The sequence below is a fragment of the Macaca fascicularis genome, chromosome 2 (assembly GCF_037993035.2).
Source record: "Macaca fascicularis isolate 582-1 chromosome 2, T2T-MFA8v1.1".
NCBI lineage: Eukaryota > Metazoa > Chordata > Mammalia > Primates > Cercopithecidae > Macaca > Macaca fascicularis.
The window spans coordinates 158551138-158575532 of NC_088376.1; the positions used below are offsets into that span (position 1 = coordinate 158551138).

The window sequence follows — 24395 nt, forward strand, 5'->3', positions numbered from 1 at the left end:
GGTGGTACAACATTGTGAAGGGACTTAATGCCATTGAATCGCACATTCAAAAATGGTTAAAATGGTAAAATTTTATGTATATTTTACTACAAAAAATAAAAATAAAAAATAAATGAAGAGGTTAACTAAATGTTTCCAAGGTTCTGTTGCTTCTGAAAGTGTGATTCTTACTCCAATGGGAAATTTCCTCCAAAATCAGCTTCACCTTCCCAAGTGCTTTCTCTCTCTCATCTTTCAGAGCCCTCTCCCAGAAGATCCCAACACTGTTTTTAACCCCTAAGCTAAATATCTGGTGGCTGGTATATGACTGAGGATAACGTTTGCACTTAGTCTGTGTTGTGGATGAGGTCAGTGGCGCGTTGAATGGCTGGGGCAGAGGCAGTCTTTTTGGAATGATGACAACCTCTTACTCTGATGAACTGACTTTCTCTGCTACAAGAGGTATTGGGTTTTGTTTTGTTTTAGTTGAAACGCATGTAATTACTTGAGTTTGGTGTAAAACCTGGGCTGAGAATCCTTATCCTTGAAGGCCCTAGTCAGGGAGGCTAGTTCAGGACTTTCAACCCCATCCTGTGATGTAGGCAGGTGGCAATGCTGGGGCTTGGGGGCAGGTACAAAAACACAAGCGAGCATTGACACAGTTCTCAGACAACTTTTCAGAGGCGGAAACCTGCCTCGCCTGGGTCCTAAGAAAAATGTAGTATAGGCCAGATGCTGACCCTGAACATGCGAGCCTGGCTCCAGCCTGGGGTGTCAGTGCAGACACTGGGGCAGAGACAGGACTGAAAAAGGTGATGGTTGGGCATGTGGTTCTCAGCCCTGCAAAAGGCACTCGGCAGTCTAACCTTACTGGAAAAAAATGAGTTACTATTAACCTGTTCCTAAGGCATCCTTGTGTTTGGTTTTCAGCTTGGTTTGACTCTTCTTCCATGTGGAAACATCTCTTTCATGTGTGATGCCCCCCTTTCACCCCCACCCCAAAGTTTAATCAGTGCAAGGTAAATAAGTAAGCTGAACTATGGATGATACTCGTCATCTTTAGAACAGTTCTCCATGAGGTATGGTCACAGATCAGCAGGAGACTTGGCTGCAGGAGACTTGGCCACGAGAGGATGGCACAGACCTAGAGCCAATCTTGCGGTGGCGCTGTGTGGCGTGTACTGCTGGGAGTGGGGGTTGTACTTGAAAACATTCACAAGTAGGGGAAGGAAAAGGATGTAAACATTAGAGCAGAATTACCTCCCTTTACCTAATTGGGTGTTCTTGGAAAGCTTTGTAAATCTGATTCCTAGGATTCAAGGTGCTTCATTTTCCTCTTAATTAGCTTTCAAGGATGTGCCTGTATATCTCCCCAAAACACCATGGTGGGACAAATGCCAGCCTGAAGGTAGCAAGCAGCCAGTGTTTAAGTAAAGACCCCAGGAAACTGCCCTTAAAGGAACCGTTCGGTCCACTCACTGAGAAAAATGTTTTGGTGACATCATTCCCATGCAGGCAGGAGATGAGAGCCTATGCACTGCTAGGTCTAGGATCAACAGGCTGGCCTCAGGTTAAAGGGAATCAGTCAGCAGGCTGGGATTTAACATCTGGAGATCTAGCATGAAGTGAACACACAGGGTGCATGCTCCCATTATGTCAGCTGGGGTTCCAGGAACAGAGGCACCCTCAGTACAGGGTTCAGCTCACTAAGAGTAACAGACACACTCCCAGAGAGACAACACCCATTACAGCATCAAGCTCAGAAGACAAGGGTGAGGTTGGGGGCCAGGTTGGGTCTGGGAGTGATGCCCCAAATGGCCACTTTAATAGTGAGAGGCCTTCAAGAGGTGGCCTGCCCACCTATATTTCAATTTGGATCTTTAAGGTAGCCTCTTTCTTCAGTATGCACTGCTCCTCATTTTCTTCTGCAGTGTACACTGCAATCAGGTTCTACTTACATATGCCTTGATAAAATTCTCAACTCAGGTTGAACAGGTTGACTTTCTATATCTTATTTCTGAAAATACCAAACTAGCAGTGCCAAGATGCCTGCTTTCTCTCTGGACTCGCTCATGTGCTCAAAGTTAATTTGAAGCTGGCAACACATTCAGAGAATGACTGAAGTTTAGGCCAGGTGCATTGGCTCACGCCTGTAATCCCAGCACTTTGGGAGGCCAAGGCAGGCGGATCACTTGAGGTCAGGAGTTCAACACAAGCCTGGGCAACGTGGTGAAGCCCTGTCTCTACCAAAAATACAAAAATTAGCCAGGCGTGGTGGCGTGCACCTGTGGTCCCAGGTACTCAGGGGGCTGAGGTGGGAAGATCCCTTGAGCCAGGGAAGTGGAGGTTGCAGTGAGCCAAGGTCATACCACTGCACTCCAGGCTGGGTGACAGAGACCCCACATCAAAAAAAAAAAAAAAAAAAAAAAGAATCACTGAAATTTAGAAGGATGTATATGGAATATATAAAGGCTACATACACACATACTGGGGATATTGCAGCTTCCAACAACATGCCTCCTTGAGGTTCCAGTCACTTGAAAGTTTGTGCCTAAAGGAAACTTTGTGCCTCAACTACTGTATTTGAAAACTTTTCAGACATGCATCAACACAATTTTTGGTTTTCCTCTGTTCAGCATGAATATTCTAATGTCTTTGCTCATGCACTCTGTAGCACCTCCTGAGGACCCATCTCACTCAGCCCATGCAAAGGACTAAAAGCCTTAGATGAATAAGAACCTTTAAAATGTGTTCAATTAGCAAAGCAGAGTTAAGATGTGTATATGCACACACATGCTTTTTATCTAAGTGCAGAATGGGACATTCGATGACCTCAGTTAATTTTCTTAATGTGTGCTGCTCCCCTGGTCCCACATCCCTCTATGCCCATTTCTTCCTACAGAGTGGAAACACCACTCTTTTCTCCCAGTCCACAAGAACTGGACAAGGTCCTAAATTCTTTCCTGGAACACAGATACCTGGCTTTTCCCCTGCCTCTGTCTGGCCTTCCTCCACTTGCAACTGACATCTACAATACATGCTGGCAACACTTAGGTCTGGGGATACAGGTGCCATCCAGTATCTACAAGCTGACAGGTGTGAACTCCAGGAGAGCTGGTGTCTATCCTATGAAATGCAAGGAAAACAGAGCCTGAAATTTCCCCTGGCTTCCTTGTTCTGTAAGATACATTTAGGCTACAAATGCCATCTCCACTTTCTCCCACAACGGGGTATGTATTGAGCCACACCTACCAGATTTAGCTCTGTGGCAATACCCACATCCATGGGGGACTACTCTATCCTGGCAGAACTCCCACTGTCAGCCGCTTGCCTTGGGCCTGATTCAACTCAGTTGACTCCTTCTGCAGCTGACTTACTGGCTCTTAGGCCTCATGGTCTCTCTTGGGTTTTGTGGTGGCTGAAACAACATGGTGCTGGACTTCTTTGGGATTAGGTTAAATTAGAATAAGAATAAAAGTCCATCTAATTAAGTGAAATGTTTGGGACTATACAAATTTTTTTTTTTAAATGTTGTCTATTTTGTACTTAGAAATCTCTAAACTTATACCCATTACTGGAGATGGAGGCACAGATTTGGAGAAAAATATTACAATTTACTCTGAATGATAAAATGGCAAGGAAAGTCAGCTCCATGTTTGCCCTCATTGTCCAGGGTTTGTAAATTTATCATGGTTGTCACTCAGTGGCAAGCCACATAAGAGCCATGTTTCTATAACCCAACAGACTGGGAGTTGCAAGTGGAATGGATGTTCTTGTTGATACAGGCGTTGGTTCCACTTCCACATCCCTGTAAGCCTGGAGTGCCAGAAACGTCCCCTGGGCAGGGTTTCCATCTCACCATCTCTGGAGAGGCCTCTGCCGTGGCTCCAGGAGACAGGTCTTCCCCAGGGCTTTTCCTTCACACGGTGGGCAGAGCCACTGCTCACGGGCCCAGCACTGGGCTGAAGTGTGCTCTGAAGTTGCTACAATTATACCTCACTTGCTATCAGTCAGCTCTACATAGCAACCAGGTGCCATACTTCACCCATTATTTTTCTGGAACATTGAGCGGGGAATAGAACCCAGTAGAAGAGCAAGATGGAGAGGATAAAGGGCTAAAGAAAAAGAAGAAGCGGAGAAGGGGGAAACAAAAGAGGGAGAAACTAAACCCAAAATGAGTCCTTGTCATTTAGCGGGGACTCATCCACTCTTTATAGTACTGTTTTCCATGAAAAAATGTGTTCTAAGTTTCAAATAATGAAATTGGATATTTTCTACATAAAGTCAAACCTGCCAAAGGAGAAAATACTTAGCAGTCAAGAGAACAAGTTTTTGTTTTTGTTTTTTAAAAATCTAGGTAGAGTTTTCTACCCACGCTGAACTGAATTATGTTTTTGTTTGTTTCTTTTTTAGCTGGGATGGGATACCCAGAGATGCCCCAACATCACAATTTATCTCTGAATGGCTGATCATTTTAGCAAGGTCACTGTCACAGAACACATCAAAAAAGGCAATCATTGTAGGAAATAGGACAACAATAGCTGCTTCTACCTCCATGCTAGTATTAGGGTCAAGATCATCACACTCTGATTCCTCGGAACTGTTCGTCTCCTTGATTGGCAGCATGAGGAAGGGGGAAGAAAGAGAACACAGTTAGAACACAAGTAGCTTTTGCTAGAGAGAGAGGAGAACTTCAGAGAAGCATGGGCGATAGGATCTCGGGCACAGAAAAAACCAGGTATTTTTAAAGTGGGAGTGAGAATCACCAGGGGCAGCAGCATGCTCTTTTCAGGGAGAGGAGGCTGGGGTTGTGTACAACTGCTTATCTCATGGGAAACAGCAATGGAAACAAAATGAAGCATGAGTGTTGTCGAATTTAAACTGTTGTCTTCTGTGAGGCTGGACTTCCCAGATGAGAGTGAAGGAGAGCATACGATTTCTTTTCCCCAAGAAGGAAGTTAGACTGGGTTTTAGTTGTTCTTACTTTGCTAAGGAAGGGAAACAAAGTTCCAGGTAGATGTTCACACATTAAGGCACAATTAGTGCTATAATAATCAGTGTCTAGCTTCCATTGTCCAGAGGCAGATCTTTCCAGAGGGTTCAATTTAAAGAAAGCAGATGAAATTGTTTCAAGACAGGGGTAAATAAGAGTCTGCCAGGCTTATAATTCATGAGTTCAAAGCAGTAGATGGATTATTATAAAGAAATAATTTGAACTTCACCAATGTGTCCCCCTACTGTGTCCATGCATAGGGAAAGGCAAGTAAAATGGCCTGAAGTTGATGTTGTCTGAACTCTGGGGAAAAGAAATGAAACTTTACTAAGGACACAGTGGCCCTTAAATTCCAAACCTCAGCCTTCACAGGGCTGGGGGTTTGGAAGGCATCCCTAATTGCTTAAACCTGTGTGTATTCTCAAACCTAGGGTATCGAATGGCAGCTTTGAGAAATTTAATATGAATCAAGCATCTCGCATTTTTAAGAGAATAGTGCTGCAGATAATTTTGCTGTAAAACATCTGCACAGTATAAAGAGAAAGGTATAAAGGAAAAAAAAAAGGTACTTACTTGAATTGAAGTTGCCAGGAGAAATAAAAGATAAAAAATAAATTGATCTTGCATGCAAAATCCTGCTAAACTACTTCCCCTCTGGTCCCCATACTGGAAAAAAAAAAAAAATAACCCATCCACCCAATTGGCTTGTGAGAATGCTGCAGGGTGGGAGTGGATGACAGGTGGGGACGCAGCTCCGGAATACCTTACTCACTTTAACAGAGACTTTGTTGCCCAGAATATCCTTGGGTTTACGAGACCCTGTGGCTTCATTTTTACCCGTGTTCTCCACTTCCGCCCGCTTTCTCATGCGTAGAGTATGCCATGAACATGACTTCCTGTTGTACCAAAAAATGCACCAATCAAAATGGCAGGTCAGGGACAGTGAGGTGGTGGGCGGGCTCACCACCGTTGGGTGAGTCAGCAGGTGAGGTGCTCCATCAAGCCCGGGCTTCAGAGGCCCCAAACCTGCACACCAGCTCCAATGGGGGCTGGCAGCTGACCTCACCTCCAACTGGAAGTGAGCGAGGATGAACTCTGACCTCCCCTGGTAGATGTGCAAGGTTGACTGCAGCATTTGAAGAAAATATGAATCCTAGGTGACTAAACTCTAACAAGGGAGTTTGTATACCATACCCGTGATGCCTCACAGGACCGAGGAATTCCTCTTGTGAAGGGCATGGTGGATGGGTGAGAAAGGGGGTGAGGAGTAGAATAGGAAAGACAAGGGAAGTATATGCTACTGACACTTTCCCAGGACCAGACAGAAAGACCCAAAAGGATGATGTTGAGAGTTCTACCTCATGATTTGTATTTGGGCAGGGCCACTCCCAAATAATGTTGATCAGACAGGATTTTCTGGGGCAGGCATTTGCTTAATAAACAGTGGAGCATCGCTCATTTATCTGGATATTTTAGGGCAAAGAGTTTCTCGGTCTCTATTCTCCATATCACTCAGTGTTTGTGAATACATGGCTTTGTCAGCCTCTAGAGGTCCTAGAGCTTCCCTGTTAGGATAAGACCTAATGTGTACTCCCAGGGAGGTGAGAGCAGCAATGGCTTTTCAATAGGCCTTTCATCCTAACTTCTTTCTTCCCACAAAGGGTCCTGGGAGCAACTTCTTCACAGACCTCTGAAGACAAGCTCAGAGTAGAGCCCTTATATTCTGTAAATATCAGATCTCAAAGACAGAGATACCAAAAGCCAAGTCACAAACAGTGTCAGTGACCCTGAGCAGGCATCATCAGTTTCAGGTGAGGTCACAGAGCTTGAAAGAAGTTCTAATTGTTGTCTGGAATAAGTGAGACGTGGCTTCCCTTCAGTATCTCCCTGTCAAAGGTGGGCCTATGCAGACAGGGTTCCATGAGATGAGCCTCCATTATGGGAGAGAGGCAGAGGAGATTTAGGAAGAAGGAAGCTGCTGCAAAATACAGAGCATCTCCTCCAAAATGCTCCACATACATCAGGATTTTAAGGGTACGTTGAGGAAGGTGCTCCAAAAATATTTATCCCCTAGCACACAGGTTCGACCTTCTGAGCAGGAAAAAGCAATTGTAGTAATATCCTTGAATCTTGTGGGAAAGTGGGCTCCTTAAAAAACCCAGACCTTCTCCTGTATCTCCTAACTAGTCAGGCTCTCTACTGTCCCCTGCATACCAGCAGCTCGCTCCAACTGTTGAATCTGAGTAAGAACCAGCCAAGCAATCTTAGATGGCATCAGCCTGTTAACTTCAGACTTTGATAACTTTACTCCAAAATCCATGTCCCTGGCTCCTTCTGAGAACAACTCGAGTCAGGGAGATCCCTGCTGAAAGGACTCCCAGGGCAGGCAGCACATTGTGTACGTGCGTGTCCATGTAGGGGCGTGTTTCTACATTTATTAAACTCTGGGTTATTTAAAATGCTTGGTGAAAAACTAGAAATATGAGCAATAACATTTCATGTTTGGAAGGAAGACTCAGAGTAGTATAAATGGCAGGACAGGCTTGGTTTCATATGCTTCTTCCCAGAAGAACTCGTCATCATGGTTTGGGGAGCTTCCATCTCTTGGTTGCAAGCCCGGGGACTGATGTGGACACAGGGTTTCAGTGACGTTTGTCCTGTAGGCATCACAACGAATTCTGACCCCTGTGGTTATGGCAAGCCTTGGGGAGGGTGTGCTGAGTGTCCTCCACTGGTAAATACTGACAACCTCTTTCAGTCCACTGCTCCCCTCCACACACACCCCCAACCCTTGTGCAAGAGCGACTGACAAGAAATCAAAATGACCCATATGTATTTCAATCTGCTCTCTTTTGCTCGGTCTGACATCCTTTTACCTTCCCTCCCATGGAATGTATGGATAAGTGGCCAACAGAACCAAAGGTAGGGAGGAAGAAGTGTTTAGTACCTGGATATTTAGAGGATAAATCATTAAGAGTTAGCTCTGCAAGTCCCCTGATTAATTAAAAACTTCAGTGCTTCAAGGGCCTTTATCCCAAGGCTTCCTAAAAGGCACCCAAAACAAGTGTACTTAGGATAAAATGCATGGGGGCTATTGTGCCTTAGGGGCCACTGTGGATTTTTGGTTGGGCCTGTGGTTACCTAGTGAGGCCGGGGGATGTCAGTAGCTGCCATCCCCTGTCCTAGAGAGAGGGCCAAAGCAGTGCAGTTCTGCTGGTGCCACTGCTCAGATAGCTCGTGGGAGCCCCCTGTACCATGGTCTTCCATGGATCACTATGCAGCATGGAAAGCAGCGGGGAATGCCAGCCAAACACTGCCTTCTACTCTGGTCATTCATTGACATCAGCACTTCAGGGCTGCCCAGTTGCAGGGAACCAGTCGGACAGCATCGAATCTGTACCTTCCCTCATCTCAGAGGTTAGGGAAAATCAACAGGGGCTGTTTAGGAGGGAAGGCCAGGGTCAGAACTTTAGCAACAAAAGTACTTTTTGTGTAGGAAAAAAAAATGCCAATGCATTCACCCAAAACCTAAAATATAGAAAAGGAAAAAAACAAGAAAAGGAAAAGAAGAATTGTTTGCACATTGGAAAGTCCAAGAAGAGTGAAATGGGGGGAAAAAGGGTCAACTAGTTTTTAACTTCATTAAAACATGCTCATGGTGAAAATTTATTTTACATATTTAAAATAGTACATTTAAACTGATTAATTACATGACAAGTACAACGATGAGCATTGTGACGCCATCATATTGCACAACCTGACTTCATCCGTATGGGTTTCTTTAAATAGTGCAAAATACTTTATACAGGAATGTGTTCGGAAGGGTCTTTGCAACCAAAATAAGGAAAAGAAGTATCTTACAAATTACTATGAACACATATTCAAGTGACGGGGTTGAAGGGAATTTTTAAAAAGTTACAATCTGTACAGAGGAATTACCACAGACAACCAAAAAGTTCCCTCCCTCCTGGGAGAAGCAGCGGGCCTCTGACCTTCACAGGTTTGGCATTTGTGCCAAGGTAATTTTTTGGTGTCAATCAAAAAAAATATATATATATATATCAGTTACTTAATACAATATAAATAGAAGTCCAGTCCAGTGAGTCCTGTGGTGGGTCAAATGTGGCAACAGAAAGCACACCTTTTGTCACCTAGGGTTTCAGTAGGGTTCTTTTCTTAATGAGTGGGGGGAAAAAAGAGAGAAAAAATGAACAGAAAATTACAAAACAAAAGGAAAGAAAAAACACTGCCACCACCAACAAAAAAAACTGGACCACTCCAGCCTGGATGCCCCATGCTGTGTATGGTACCAGCACTCAAACACTGGTTCTGTGGCACTGTTGAGAATAAGCAGCAGTAATTCCCTACCGTGTGTTTGCATTTTTGTGTTCTTTTGTTTGTTTCTGAATATTTTTAATCCTCAAACTCCTCTCCCGGGGAAGCCAACGAGGCACTTACTTGATGCTCCCGTCACTACTTTCTGCTGCTGTGGCTTTGGTGAGGGGCGCCAGGATGCTGCCTGGGACCCAGCCCTCGGCGGCGGGGGAATGGTCGCTGGCAGGCTGGTACACCAGACACATGTTCTGCTGGTTGACGGCGAGGACCTGGACCACCTCACCTTGGCTCACACAGATTTCATTCTCCTTCAGTGCGTAGTAATCTTTGATCACGGCCATGGACGAGGTCCCATTGCAGCCTCCCAGGTCGTTCTGCTGGGAGATAAGGGTAAGAGGGGCACAAACACAAGGACGCTAGTTCACGTGGGCTTGCTCGGCACCCTACCCAATGGTTCAAGGCCAAATCTCCCACTAGCAGGGTAGGCAGCGGGCAGCATTCGCTCTTGAGTAATGACATAATATTAATAAGGTGCTCTGAAAGTATGTTTTTTAATAGCAATGTTTCAACAATATTATCATCCAGGGTGAATAGGCTCCAGCCCACACAAAGGTACAAACACACCTTTGACCTGGAAGCCCCTTCCTAGCATACAACCTTCCTGCCAGCATTCTCTTACAAGTGAAAGGAAGAACCTGGCACTGGCATAGGGATATGTAAGCACCTGGGCAGAGTGAGGTCAGCATAAGGGTCATGTCAGGGGTCACAATTCTTCAATGAAAAGAACATGGATTGTTTGATATTAAATTTTTCTCTTTTTGAAAATGCATTGGCTTTACTCTATATTCTGACCCTCTTATCTCTGCCCAGTTCAAAGGCAAGGCCATGACCTACCCTTACCCAACTTCCTGCAGGCACCAGGTACCCTCCCCTACTCATTAATACAAGAGATGCTGCCCATGACCTTTTCATGTGAGTCTGTATCAGGGCAGCTGCAGCTAGACAGACTTGTAACTTTCCAAGGAGGTCTGGCTGCCTCATAGAGCATGGTAAGAGTCAGAAAGTCTTCAGAACATACATATATATTCTATATATACACACATACATATTCTGTATGTATATACATACAGGATATACATACAAATTCTTCAATATATACTCTTTTTTTGTTTGGCTGTTTTTGAGACAGGGTCTTGCTATGTCACCTAGGCTAGAGTGCAGTGGCAGAGTCATAGCTCACTGTAGCCTCGACTTCCCAGGCTCAAGTGATTCTCCTGCCTTAGTCACTGGGACAACAGGTGCATGCTACCACGCCTGGCTAATTTTTTTTTTAAAGTTTTATTAGAGATGAGTTCTTGCTATGTTGCCCAGGCTGGTCTTGAGCTCTCAAGTTCAAGCCATCCCCCTGCCTTGGCCTCCCAAAGCGCTGGGATTACAGGCGTGAGCCAGCGCATCTGGCCCGATATGTTTGACAAAATGCCAAAGTGACTTCAACTTACTCCCAAAGGCAGGATTGTTTTTTAAGGTAGAAAATCATTTCCAGGTGATATGATGGAACAAATTGGTCTAGTTACTCTAATACAGGATTGAACTTGGACACTAATTATTTTTTAACATAACCAATATAAACTAATAATTTTGGGGAGAAATAAAACTATAAAATTGGAACACGTAGATAAAAAATGTAAGTGTTCCTATTCATAGAGCCACTGAGTTCTAGAGAAAACTGAGGCCTAATGAGGTTAACTAACTTGCTAATGTTCTAAAGCAAGTGAGTTGCAGAATTGGGAATAGAAACCGGGTTTGCCTGATTCCTAATCTAGCACTTTTCCCATTTCTCTCCTGTTCTACCTACCTTGTGGGGCGAAATAGCTGTGTAGACTAAATCTATGCTTGAGTCTTTGACTTGCCTCATGGTGATGTTTGAATTGTGGATTATCTCTGACAAACATTCAATCCAAGTTAGACTTCTCCCATTCTCACACTGATGATCGACTTCCCTTCCACATCAGCCAATGGATGGTGAAGAACTGTGAACTTCTTTCAGTAGGTGCTCAAGGCAGATCATCATTAGAAAGCGTGATCTCTTTTTAAGATGTCAAACACTATAGCAGTGACTTTTAGATGAAGATGATCCACACCGCAACTATTCTATTTAGCAAAAATCATCCATTTTTATGATTGCTAGAGGAAACTGGTATAACTCACCCAATTTATGGGGAAAGAAAAACAAAATTGAGACTAGACTGTACTTAGTGGGCTGTTCCTGCTAAAATAATCGGCAAGCATTCAAAGATGCCACTTCCTGGCTGGGCGCAGTGGTTCACGCCTGTAATCCCAGCACTGTGGGAGGCTGAAGCGGCCATATCGCTTGAGGCCAGGAATTTGAGACCAGCCTGGCCAACATGGTGAAACCCCATCTGTACTAAAAATACAAAAATTAGCTGGGTGTGGTGGGGCACCTGTAGTCCCAGCTACTCAGGAGGCGGAGACAGGAGAATTCGCTTGAACCTGGGAGGCAGAGGTTGCAGTGAGCTGAGATCACGCCACTGCACTCCAGACTGGGTGACAGACCGAGACTCTATCTCTTCCTAAAGTAACCCCTGAGGCTGTGCCCTCATAGTGACAAGGGTGGGAGTAATGAGTTGTCACTTACCTTGCTGGCTTCGAACCTGTCCCCAGACTGGTGGTATTCAAACCCTGGACTGCCATTGGAGGTAGATATCTTCAGGGGAGGCAGAGGTGGGTTATAGCTGGAGCCCTTTGGGGGCTTCTCTGAGCCCACAGGAACAGAGGAGTAGGGCCTGGGGCTGGCTTGGGGAAGCCTGGCAGGTTGAGACCTCATCACGGCTGTGCTCCTTTCTTTCCGCTGATACTCAATGGGCGATTGCAGTGCTGTGGGATAAGAGCAGGTGGTTACTCTAAGCGTTGGGAATCCCACAAGGATTTGGAGACCTCTTATGCCCAAGGCTTTGTGTTAGGCATCGTGTGGATAAGTGAGAAAAACACTACCCTTGATTTTAAGGCAATGTGAGAACTAAGACATCTACCTAAATAATGAAAATACAAAAAACAAAATGGTGCCATATGTGAGGTGCCAAGGGTTGTGCAAAGAGAGAGGAGGCTCTGTAATACGTGTGGTGGTGGTGGTGACAAAGAGCTTCAGAAGAGAACTGTGGCCAGACTCTGGCACTTAGGCTGGAGGAAGGAAGCAAGTGTGACGTGCTGGTGAGGGGAACAGGAAGTAGTCAGAGTGCCTAGGGCCATGGGTCTCCCTGGAGGAAGAGGAAACGAGAAAGGTCTGTGAGGTGAGACATGCCATGGTATAAAAAGTCTAGAAAGTGAGGCCAGTGAATCTGGACCAAATTTTGAAGGTCATGAAAAGTAACTGAATGGAATGAACTTTAAAGCTTTAAATTCAGATTCTATCATCAGAGAGCCACATTTGAGGAACAGTAACCTTGTAGTGGTTAGGAGGAGGGACTGGAGACAGAAGGCTTCTTGTCTAATTCAGAAGCCATGGAATGGCAAAAGCCAGAGGCAGAAGGTCTAGGAGAGCGGGATCAGGGGATGTGGAATAGATGTGGCTGTGGTGAGGTTGGGAGAGATGAGACAGTGACAGCCTAGGCGGGAAAGCAATGCAAGAATCGAGGATGGCTCAGGTTTGGAGACTTGGAGGATGGCAGTCAGTGGAACTCACAAGATAGGAGAATGAGCTGATGTGAAGGGGAAGACTGGAGTTTTGTTTTATTGAGTTTAAGGTAACAAAGTTGTAAGGTCTGAGAACTACAGAGGGAGAGCCAGGCAAATGCCATACAGGTCCAATTCTTTAAGAATGACTTCAAGGGTTGACCGATTATGTCATTTTTATCAGTTTGCACTGTAACAACTATTTAAGTGGGTGAACAGCTGGGGCCCAGAGAACTTCTCAATTAGAAGGATGTTGCTACTGTGATAGGTACATACCTCAACAGGACTCAACATAGGGTCACACTTCCTTTCTATCTGAGGTCTCAGAAGGAAAGATGGGCTCTGAGATACCTGCACACATCTCTGTAAGTAGAAGCCTGGCCCTGGTCCATCATCACATCCTTGTCTCTTGTATATGTCAAAGTAATAACGGGCCCACCAGAGCACTGCCTCTCTCACTGAGGAGCGTTTTGTGGGCATTAAGTATTTAGGAGATGATAACCCAGTTCGGTAACACAGTCAGCCCACTGTATCTGCGGGCTCCACAACCATGGATCCAACCAACTGCGGGTTGAAAATATATGGGAAAGGCCAGGCGCAGTGGTGCACGCCTGTAATCCCAGCACTTTGGGAGGCCAAGGCGGGTGGATCACTTGAAACCTTGTCTCTACTAAAAATACAAAAATTAGCCAGGCATGGTGGCATACGCCTGTAATCCCAACTTCTCAGGAGGCTGAGGCACGAGAATCGCTTGAACCCAGGAGGTAGAGATTTGCAGTGAACCAAGATCTTGCCACTGCACTCCAGCCTGGGTGACGGAGTGAGAGACTGTCTCAAAAAAAAAAAAAAAAAAAAAAAAAAAAATATATATATATATATATATATATATATATATATGGGGAAGAAGATGGAAAAAAGATGGTTGTAGTCTGTACTGAACATGTACAGACTTTTTTTTTTCTTGTCATTCCATAAACAATATAGTATAACAATTATTTACGCATCATATACATTATATTAGGTATTATAAACAATCTAAAGATGATTTGAAGTATACAGGATGATGTACATAGGTCATATGCAAACACTATGCCATTTTATGTAAGGGACTTGAGCATCCACAGACTCTGGTATCCTCGGGAGGTCTTGGAACCAATTCCCTGTGGATACAAAGGGCTGACTGTATCTCCATGATTCATTAAGAGAAAGGTCTCTTGGAACCAAGTAAAGGTCTGAATCATTGACTATGCCTAAATAAATACAGTTCCAAGTTCTAAGTACATACCAGAGTTATAAAGTAGGCCTTATCAAACTGATTTTATGAATCAATTCCCATCATATGGAATTGTGATATTACCTGGTTATTTACAATAATTGTGCTAAAACATTTGAAAATAGTATGCCTTCTTAAATAAGCTAAATGGACAGCCTGTATTCTTTCACCAACCTCCATTTGCACAACGTAATTCTCAGAATCAAGAAAACTGCATCCCTACAGGGTTTGTTTTTGACTGATTGATACAGTGTCTCATGTCTGATCCTGCTTCTTTCTTCACTTTGGTTGCTAGGGAGATCATAATTAAATAAATGAGTGCTCTAACACTAGCACCTATACTGCAGTTCTGTGGTTCACAACCTTAATTTGAAGTCCTGTAGCTGTGGATTCAAGTCCTGTTTCTATTGCTCACTGTTTCTGTGACCTTGGACAAATTCTGAGTCTCCTTTTCCTCACTTGAAAAAAAGTGGACAAGAGTACTTACCTCTCCATGTTGACGTGAGGATTAAATGTGAAAAACCATGTAAAATGCTTAGCATAGTGCCTGACACAGAGCAAGGATTCAATATACAGGAGCCATTATTGTTATGTCAATAACTTGTTTCAACTTACTGTTATACCTTATTTTTCTTTTGTCCCAAATTGATGAATTTTAAAATTCTTAATTTCTGCTTAGAATCTATCAGAAACTCCTAATTAATAGAATGCAATTTAAATGGATATATTTTATATATGCACACAGTTTTGCATAAAATTATTTTATCAACAAAAGTGTTCATTTGAAGTCATATATTCAGAAATCATAAGCCATACACAACTTTCATGACCATCCCTCAGGGCTGGGCTGGTGTTTAATTTTAGATATTTTAGAGTGAAAAGAATCCTAGAGATCACTTAGTCTAGTTGTTTTTCACCAAATTTTTTTACAGTTGAGGGCCAGGAGCCTGGCCCAAAAATACTTTCTGTAAGTGCAAAATTGCTTTGAAGTCTCATGTTCTATCTTAAAAAGTCATGGCATCCTGTTACATGATCTTCTTCTATTTGTCTTTAAAACACTGTGCTAAATCCCTTATAATATAGGGAAACTGATATTGTAGGGAGGATGCCAGGTTTCCTGCTTCCAGGAAGACTGGCTCATCATGGAGCATGCCAGCATGGGCAGAGTATATCTACCTGAACTCTCTTTTTCACAAAACCAGTCACAAGGCCCAGAGAAATGTCATGACCTGCTCAAGGTCCTCAACTCGTACGTCACCTTTTATCTTTCCCTTCAGCATTCAGTTCCATTCTAGACACCCAGAACATGCTGTATCTGGATCATTTGAGAGTCCAGATCCTAGTACTGGCATGAAAATGTGACACACCCAAGGGTGGGCCTGTACGTGTGTACATGTGTGTACCTTTGTGTGCACTCATGTGAGCACATATAGCCATGTAGTACAGATCTCAGGACAGGCAGGAAGAGGTGGTATACCCAAAGGTGGTTGTGTGTGTGTGTGTGTGTGTGTGTGTGTGTGTGTGTGTGTGTGTCTATCCAGGCATATGTGCTTGCTGAGTCTTCAGGTTTACTTCATTACTAGTTACATCTTGCATTCAACTACAAGCTCTGTTTCTGCTTGGTTAGACGTCAGAGCTAACCAAGTCAGCAGAGATCAGCCACTAGTTTAAAATCGCACACCCCTTTCCCATGCCAAGCTCCGTGTGAAGAAAACCCCAGCAGAGGAAAAAATAAAGAAATATATTCAAAGTGGCAACTCTACTTCACTCCAGTTCACACCACTCATGAGGGAGCTCCTGCAAGGGCCACAGAGAGCTACACCCTCTGTGTAACCACCAATTTTCTTCTAGGAAGTTTCAGGGTATTACAGAAATTTAAAGTTAGCAATCATTCTCATTTAAAAGGGGTAAGGCTGGCTAGCAAACGTGGCTTATTTAGGCTCTCACACTGTTGGGAGCAGAGGAGGGATTTGAACTGATTGGCCAAACTCTCATTTATCTCTAGTTAACACTAGAGAAGCTATGAAAAGTGGAAAAACACATGTCATTTCTAGCCGGCCCTGGCCTCTTAGACATAGAGGATATGCCTACCTCAGACTTTTGCCCAAATTAGTACCAGGCGGTAGTGATGGCAACAAGACATATATCCTGTGTCCCATAAGCGAAATCTCTTCTATCAGAAAGATGGAGCTTCTTTTCCATACCCTATCTGTTCTTGTGTATTCAGATTCAGAAAAATTCAAAAGTGTTTCTGAAAACTACAAAGTTGGAGTTCCATAAAATGTGATCTGGGTTCATAACTCACCATGAACCCAGACCCAAGGAAGCTCAGAAGTTGTGGAGTCCCCTGACATGGCCCTGCAAGAAACCAAGCCCAGCACCCACCATTCAAAAAGTCTCGCTGTGTTTCTAAGACTTGATTGATGTCCTGCACCCAGGCCTGCTGAATGTCAGCGTTGGCGGCTTGCAGAATGACCCTCTCAGAAGTCTCTCTGTTCATGAGTGCAAACTTGCAGGGATCATTGTCCACATTCTCCTCCAGGACCAAGTAATTCATCTGGAAGAAAACAAGTTGATCCTTTTTATATTTAAGAGATTTTTTAAAAATCAGCAACATATTACTGTTCCTCAAAGTTTCTATTTCAGGACAAGCTTCCAAATTTTGCCCTGGATCTAGCAGGACAGTACTTAGGTTTTTGTCTCTGGGTGAGTGACATAGTCCCAGGGAACCTGCAGGATCATGCTGGAGACTGGCTCAGCCTGTCACTTCAGCTCACAGATAATCACTGTCGTTCAACCTCCATGACCGAAGGTTATTAGGCTGAAAGAGCTTCATGGTTCTGGATGTCACGACTCCAGTGCCTTGTCTTAGGGAAGCAGCTCCCAAAAACTGGGCTCTTCCTTGCCCCTTCATATCACCATTGGGATCCTCACCTTGATACTCCTTTTGAACATGTAGCCAGGGGTGAGGGATCCCTTCCTGAGCAGTTCACTGAAGATGACAATCTGCTCGAAGAGGAACACGCGCCTCTCTTTGGTCCGGGACTGCATGCCTGCATCCAGCTCAATCACATAGAATGTGTCCTGCTGTAGCAGCTTCCCCTGAGCAGTCAGGGTGCCCTGAAGGAAAGAGGGGCTGGGGTGAAGTGAATGAAAAATGGGGAGATGGCCACTGCCCTCTGGGTCCAGAGAACCTCCCCATCTGGGGATACGGACAACAGATCTGACATCAAAATCCTCAGGGCTCTAGGAAGAGACTGAATTGGGACCCACCCACTCATCCGGGGGCCGACCTTGGCCATTTTCCTGCACACACAAGGGCCCTGGAGGGAAAGGGAAAGCAAGCTGTGGAACCCCTGAGAAACAGCTCCAGGCAAATGCCAGAAGGCAGGAAGGTAACATTATTAGCAGAAAAGTCATAATCCTGGTCCTTCTTGTATTTTATTGAAAGGACAATGGAAAGTAGGTGACACTTGGAGCTACAAGTGGCCTTTCCATCCTCAGAGCTCTGAGAACTGTGCCTGCCTGGTTCCTTTGCAGTATGGGCCAAGGACCAAGGGCATTCTCATGGCCACCAACCTTGGACTCACCTGTAGACAAGGGAAGTGATGAAGGCAGGACCACAAATATTCGGATAAGTCACTCCCCTCTCTTCTTCAATTATTTTAGGATGGGGAAATTCTGCAATCTTAGTTTCTAGTTATAGGCCAACAGGTAAAGTTGGGGGTACTATAGATAGGTCTCCACATATTATAAGCTGGTAGATACTTTTCTGGGTTCTGTGATTCTTCTAAAAATGACTCCAGGGTGGGCGCGGTGGCTCACGCCTGTAATCCCAGAACTTTGGGAGGCCAAGGCAGGTGGATCACCTGCAGTCAGGAGTTCGAGACCAGCCTGCCCAACATGGCGAAACCCCATCTCTACTAAAAATATAAAAATTAGCTGGGTGTGGTGGTGTGTGCCTGTAGTCCCAGCTATGGGGAGGCTGAGGCACGAAGATCACTTGAACCTGGGAGGCAGAGCTTGTGGTGGGCCGAAATTGCACCACTTCACTCCAACCTGGGCAACAGAGCGAGATTCTGTATCAAAATAAATATACATATAATTTTTAAAAATTAATAAAAAAAAATGATTCTAGCTACTAGGCCACCTGACACCTAACTGAGGAGGTAGAACCTATTTGGTTTGTCAGTTTCTAATGAGATTTTCAGAGACATCTTCACAGCTTCAAAGGGAATATGGCCCAACCCAGAAAGTCTCCCCAGACTCTGACAGAGCACCTTGCATTTCTATTGCTTTGCAACAAGAAGACCCTGACATCAGAGAGAGCAATCTGAGGGCCTCCTCTGAAATGCAGGTACTCCTTCTCAGGCGACAACTCTGTCCTTCGGTGCCAATGTGGCCATTCCCTTCATGTGATGCCTTATTCCAAACACTACCCAGCAGAAGGGTTATTTTTCTTTTGTGTTCCTGAGAAGTGCCTGCCCTCTGCTTGGATCATGGCTCCTTACTGCCAATGTCAGCAGCCAAACAGGCTTATCTCTACCCTGGTCCAGAGTTAATATTAAGCCAGTGACCAGCTAGCCAGGAAAGCTCTATTAATATTACATAAGAACCTAGCATGGCTTATAGCTCGGCCAGCATCAAAGGGAAAGCCAAAGGATTTGAAAGTGGGGGGGAATTTAAAAGAGGAGGCTCTAACTTCTCTCAAGCCCAAAGCCATGGGCTGAGGGAATAGACACATGCTCACTGTCCTTCCCAGTTACCTGAAGGAATGCCAAAAGCAGGTTCTGGTGGCTTAACAAAAACAGGAGAGAGCAGTGCTTAACTTAAAAGCTTGATTCCGTGCTTGTGTGTGCCCTTACATGGACACACACACGCGCACATGCACATGAACAACACAGCTCCTGTGAAGTTTAACTTGGGGCAGACAGCACAATCAGACGCCACTCCTGCCGGTGGTCACTTCCTCCAGAGACCCAGAGAAGCACAGTTAGTCTCCTGTTCAGAAAACATGGGGTCTTCAAGGTTGAAGAGCAAAAGGGATCTCTTGGTTTGTTCAGTATAGCCTCAGACCTGATGTAATGCCAAGGGAAAAAGTATAAAACTCCACCCAGTATGACTGAAGAAAAATAGTTAAGAACTCAGTGTGTGTCTGCTGAGTAACCCTGCTTACACTAATGCCTCCGGCCTGCTTTGGAAGATCAAGAGCTTATGAAAAACGCACAGCAAAGAAAACCGTCCACATAGTTCCTGTCACAGCAAAGCATGAAAACCAGACAGGGACACATGGGATGGGCTGGAAGGGCAAGGAGGAGAAGAGAATTTGGCTCAACAATGTCATGAATCCAATGCATGAACTCAAACTTAAATACACTATCCCTTAAATTACTCATACAGTGGTATGAGTATGAGTCAACTATATATCTGTCTTGTATCTATTCCATTCCAGTGTAGCCAGAAAAAAAACAAGCCATTTATTTCTTAGTTATCTCAAATTCTAGGAATCCCTTTGCCCCAAAAAAGGAATAATGAAAGCTTAGGTTTCGGACTGCTGGGAAATAGAAGATACACATCTTTATCTAAAGGGATCAACAACTACTAGGTACCAATCAATAATTGTGTCAGTTCCAATTTTATCATATTAATCTTAAAAACATATTATGTGTGGCTAATTTATTAGGTTTGGATATACATTAATAACAGTCAGTTATTCAGTTTAAATTAGAAAGTCAATTTGCTCTTCAAAGGTTCACTGTTACGGGCTGAATTGTGTTTTCTCTCCTTCCATGCCCCTCATCAATTCCTATGTTGAAGTCCTGGCCCCTAATTGCCAGAATGTCAGCATGTCACCTTATTGGGAAATGGGGTCTTTACGGAGGCAATCAAGTTAAAGTGAAGTAGTCATGCAAGTGAGCCCTAATAGAATATGATTGATGTGCTTATTAAAAAAAAAAAAAAAAAAAAAAGGAAACAGTTGGGAGTGGTGGCTCATGCCTGTAATCCTAGCACTTTGGAAGGCTGAGGCAGGGGATCACCTGAGGTCAGTTCAAGACCAGCCTGACCAACATGGAGAAACCCTGTCTCTACTAAAAATACAAAAAATTAGCCAGGCATGGTGGCGCATGCCTGTAATCCCAGCTACTTGGGAGGCTGAGGCAGGAGAATCGCTTGAACCCGGAAGGCAGAGGTTGTGTTGCCACTGCACTCCAGCCTGGGCAACGAGAGCAAAACTCCATCTCAAAAAAAAAAAAAAAAAAAAAAAGAACTCTGGGTCTTTCCAATCTCCTTGGAATTCTGACTTTGGTTTGGCCAAATGCTCTGTAACTTCTTATGACCTCCCTACTGCTGGACTTCCTAAAGAGATGCATCTTCCAGGACTGTGAACCAGAGGGGCCCAGGCATGAAGGCATAGTGGTGAGTGAATGAAGGAGGCAGAGGCAGGACACAGGGCTTCGGAGGGAGGAAGCTGCAACAGCTTGGACTTCTACTGTCCTGGAGAGAGTGGGCTTAGACGCATTCTTAAAGACTCACCTCGAAGCCTTGCAGACGTCCTAGATTCATCATGTCATTGCAACGTTTGGGAACAAGGCACATTAACTCCACTGCTTTCTGTGGGAAAGAACAATCGTCACTCAGGAGGGGGAACAGCACTCAGGCAGGAAGCTCTTGGTAATTCAGTGCTGGAAAACAGGGACTTCATCTCTGGTGGCTCCTTTATTCTAGGAAGGGACGCTGGTGCCTGCTGTCCACTCAGAGAGTATGGGGCTTTCTGTTCCAGAGAGGGGGTATTGGTCCTCAGCACAGGGGCTCCATGTCAGTCACTGAGCATATGTTGGGGGAATATTACTCAGCTCCTCCTTTCCCTACCTTCCTGTTTTTGTTCATCAAGTCCCTTGCCTTCTCAGATTTTCTTTCTTCTCTCTGTTGCTTCCTGGCTGCCCAGGCAACAGCTTAGCCTGGCTTGTGAGCCACTAGAGGTCTTAAACTAAAATAATCTGTCAGAATGGTCTGTAACCTCTCTGGCTTAAAATAATCCCATGGTGACATTGTCTCAAAGGACTTCACTTGGACGTAGTCTGCAGGGTTTGGATAGGGAGGTGAAAATGGAATACTTTATATGTTTGACTCAAATAATACTTGCCTTCACGAATAAAATTGCGTACTGAGGCTTTTGTGCAACTTACATCTAATCTCTGAAGGATATTAAGGGGCTACCCTTTCCTACTATGTGTCACCAGGAACCTAAAGAACACCAGTGGGGCTCAGCTGTAGTCCACTCCAGGACAGACGTTATCGAGTTCTAGGAAACGCTGTGTTAACACTTGCCATTCCTCAAGCAGGTACAAAGCTGTTTACAAGAGCCTCTTACTGTCCGAGAGGGATGCACCTGGATCCATGGTCTTCCTGAGACAATCTTTTCCCCTCTAGAGAGAGATAACCAATATGGCCCCTGAGAACAGCAAGCATTACAAGCAGAAAACTCACCTCGATATCTGAGCACTCCAAACCAGCCTTCTCACTGTATCTCAGGAAGTCCTAACAAGTAGGGGAAGCAGGGGAGTGTGGGAAGGGGTAAAATTAGTAAAACAGCAGGGAAACAACTTATCATAAAAATACAATAACACCCTGGAGACTTTCCTTCCCAGCAGAGGTGCAATGGTTTAGAGTAGCTGAGAAATGAAATTACGAGTCATGTAAGATGTAATAACAGAGAGAGAACTCCCAGAATATTCAAAATTTCTTTTTCTTTTTTCTTTTCTTTTCTTTTCTTACTTTGTTTCTATCTTTCTTTTTTTTTTTTTCCTTTTTTTTTGAGACAGAGTCTCACTCTGTTGCTCAGGCTGGAGTGCAGTGGTGCGATTTCGGCTCACTGTAACCTCTGCCTCCCAGGTTCAAGCAATTCTCCTGCCTCAGCTTCTTGAGTAGCTGGGATTACAGGCGAGTGCCACCACACCCAGCTAATTTTTGGGTTGGCCAGGTTGGTCTTGAACTCTGACCTCAGGTGATCCACCTGCCTCAGTCTCCCTAAGTGCTGGCATTACAGATGTGAGCAACTGCACTCAGCCTCAAAATTTCAAAGCTATGGGAGAAGGAAGAGTGAGAGGGAGGGAAGACAGAAGGAAAGGGGGATTATGACAAGAAAGGAGAGAAAGGAAAGTTAAGTCTCTCTTTCCTATTTAGCCTCTGAGTTCCATAAGATGAATCAAGTTAAGCCATTGTTTAAAATATAATTAGGCTGGGCACAGTGGCTCATGCCTATGATCTCAACACTTTGGGAGGCCGAGTGGGAGGATTGCTTGAGGCCAGGAGTTTGAGACCAGCCTGGGCAACATAGTGAGACCCTGTCTCTACGAAAAAATAAAAAATTAGCCAGGCATGATGGCATGCACCTGTTGTCCTAGCTACGTGCGAGGCTGAGAAGGGAGGATCGCTTGAGCTCAGGCATTTGAGGCTGCAGTGAGCTATGACGGTGCCACTGCACTGCAGCCTGGGTGACAGAGTGAGACCCTGCCTCAAATATAAATAAATATATATAATATTTGATAATATATATTGATTATATGTAAAATATATTGATTTTATATTTAAATATATATATATATAAAATCAAATTTTAGGTATTACTACTCTAAGATTTCTAAAGCCTTGCCTTTCCCTTTCTTTGTCCCTTGTAGTTCACTCTGATTTTATATTCTTATTATTTTTTAAAGGTATCAAGTCAATGATTGAGACAAAGTAAGAATGTGAATTGAAAAAGGAAAATCAAGTAACAACCTGCCACCTTAAGGGCAGGAAGAACAGTCATGCAGTTTATCTGGGGGCAAAGCTGATGGAGTAACCAGCAGTCGGATAAAAGTTCCCACGTCCCTACCACCCCTCCCACAGTTCACAGTCCTTTGGGACAGTGTGGTGGAGGCAGAACGCCTAGCACTACGCTAACCTGCTCTGAGCCTGAGGGACCCTTCTCTAGCCCTGACCCAGGCTCCCAGCTTCTTACCTTGAGGAGCAACTGGTATTTTGTTATTCTCTGAATGGGCTTGATGAGGAAGTCACTCAGTGTCAGCCTCTGATTTATCTCCTGTTTTACCTCCTGAAACACAGGCAGCAATATTAGAAGAAAAAGGAACTGAAGAACTGGGGTGCTCTGAATCAGGGTTCAAAGGCGTGGAAGACAGGTCTGCATGTTTTCCAATGAAGCTGAAGAATCTTTAAGCAATGTGAGAGGTAAAATTGCCTAGAGGACCGTTCACTTGTTATGAACAACACGTAACACACATCACCACTGGCTTCCTGCCTTCCTCCCATGCTTTTACAGTGAGTACTTCCACACCTTGGTCTTCACCCCAGTCCTGGGAGACAAGCTGGAGGGGCCTTATTCTCTCCACTGCTTCAGGGAAAAAGCAGGGAAAAGGGGTTTCTCCTTGACACACAAGCCTTTGGAGCAGGGCCCTAAACTCAGATCTCCCAACACTCAGCTGAGCGCTCTTTCTAAGTGACAGTGCTGCCTTTCTGCCCGCAAAATCAATCCTTCCAGGCTAGGCCAAGCAGAGACTAGGAAGTGGCTGCAAACCCTTCAACCAACAGAAGGCTCCTCAGCAAGTGGTCCCTGGGGGACTGGTGGGTACAATCTGCTCCAGGGTCACTTAAGAAGAACTGGAGCTTCTCAAACCGTCTCTGTGTTCAGGCTGATTCTGCAAATAGGGGCTTCTCAAATGAGAACCCAGACTGGGCCACCTCAGCTCCTCTCAAGTGAAGGTGCTCATGAAAATTTAGCTAACAAGCTGCTTTCTTTGTTGAGGCAGCTATTCCTGCCGTGAAGGGGTCAACGGTGCTGTGTGGGGGTCACCTATGGATGGATGATGTCTGGTATTTCTGAAAGTGGCTGTCTTGGCCTGAGTTTTCCTCCCATCCTAGTTCAGCAAAGCCCGCACAGCTTACCTCAAAGTAGGTGTCATACTCAGCAACGATGTACTCTGAGCGTGGCTTATTCTGACAGTACCACACGTAGATGTGCAGTTTCCGTTCCTGAAAGAACAGAGAGAGACATGTGGACAGTCAGGCATCTTGTGCCTTTTGTTCAATCTCAGAGTGCCGTGCTGGCCTCCACGTGAACGAAGGACT

General features: G+C 44.6%; 1 protein-coding gene across 36 annotated transcripts in view; it reads right to left on the bottom strand.

Annotated features, from left to right (window-relative positions):
* Positions 1–24395, bottom strand: part of KALRN (kalirin RhoGEF kinase) — a 694928-nt gene that overhangs the window by 40406 nt on the left and 630127 nt on the right. For 16 of the 36 annotated variants that reach the window (XR_012431621.1, XM_015446332.4, XM_015446330.4 and 13 more), the window contains 10 exons: positions 24213–24299; positions 23272–23364; positions 21759–21809; positions 20805–20882; positions 17205–17390; positions 16656–16827; positions 11964–12202; positions 9431–9684; positions 5745–5868; positions 4531–4590 (listed from right to left, as the gene is read on the bottom strand). Coding sequence is in view for 31 of the 36 variants with exons in the window: in XM_015446332.4 (XP_015301818.2) it covers positions 4531–4590; positions 5745–5868; positions 9431–9684; positions 11964–12202; positions 16656–16827; positions 17205–17390; positions 20805–20882; positions 21759–21809; positions 23272–23364; positions 24213–24299 (1344 nt within the window). In the remaining 5 variants the exon portion in view is untranslated. The other 20 variants (XR_012431622.1, XM_074033268.1, XM_045384689.3 and 17 more) reach the window with 8 other exon arrangements.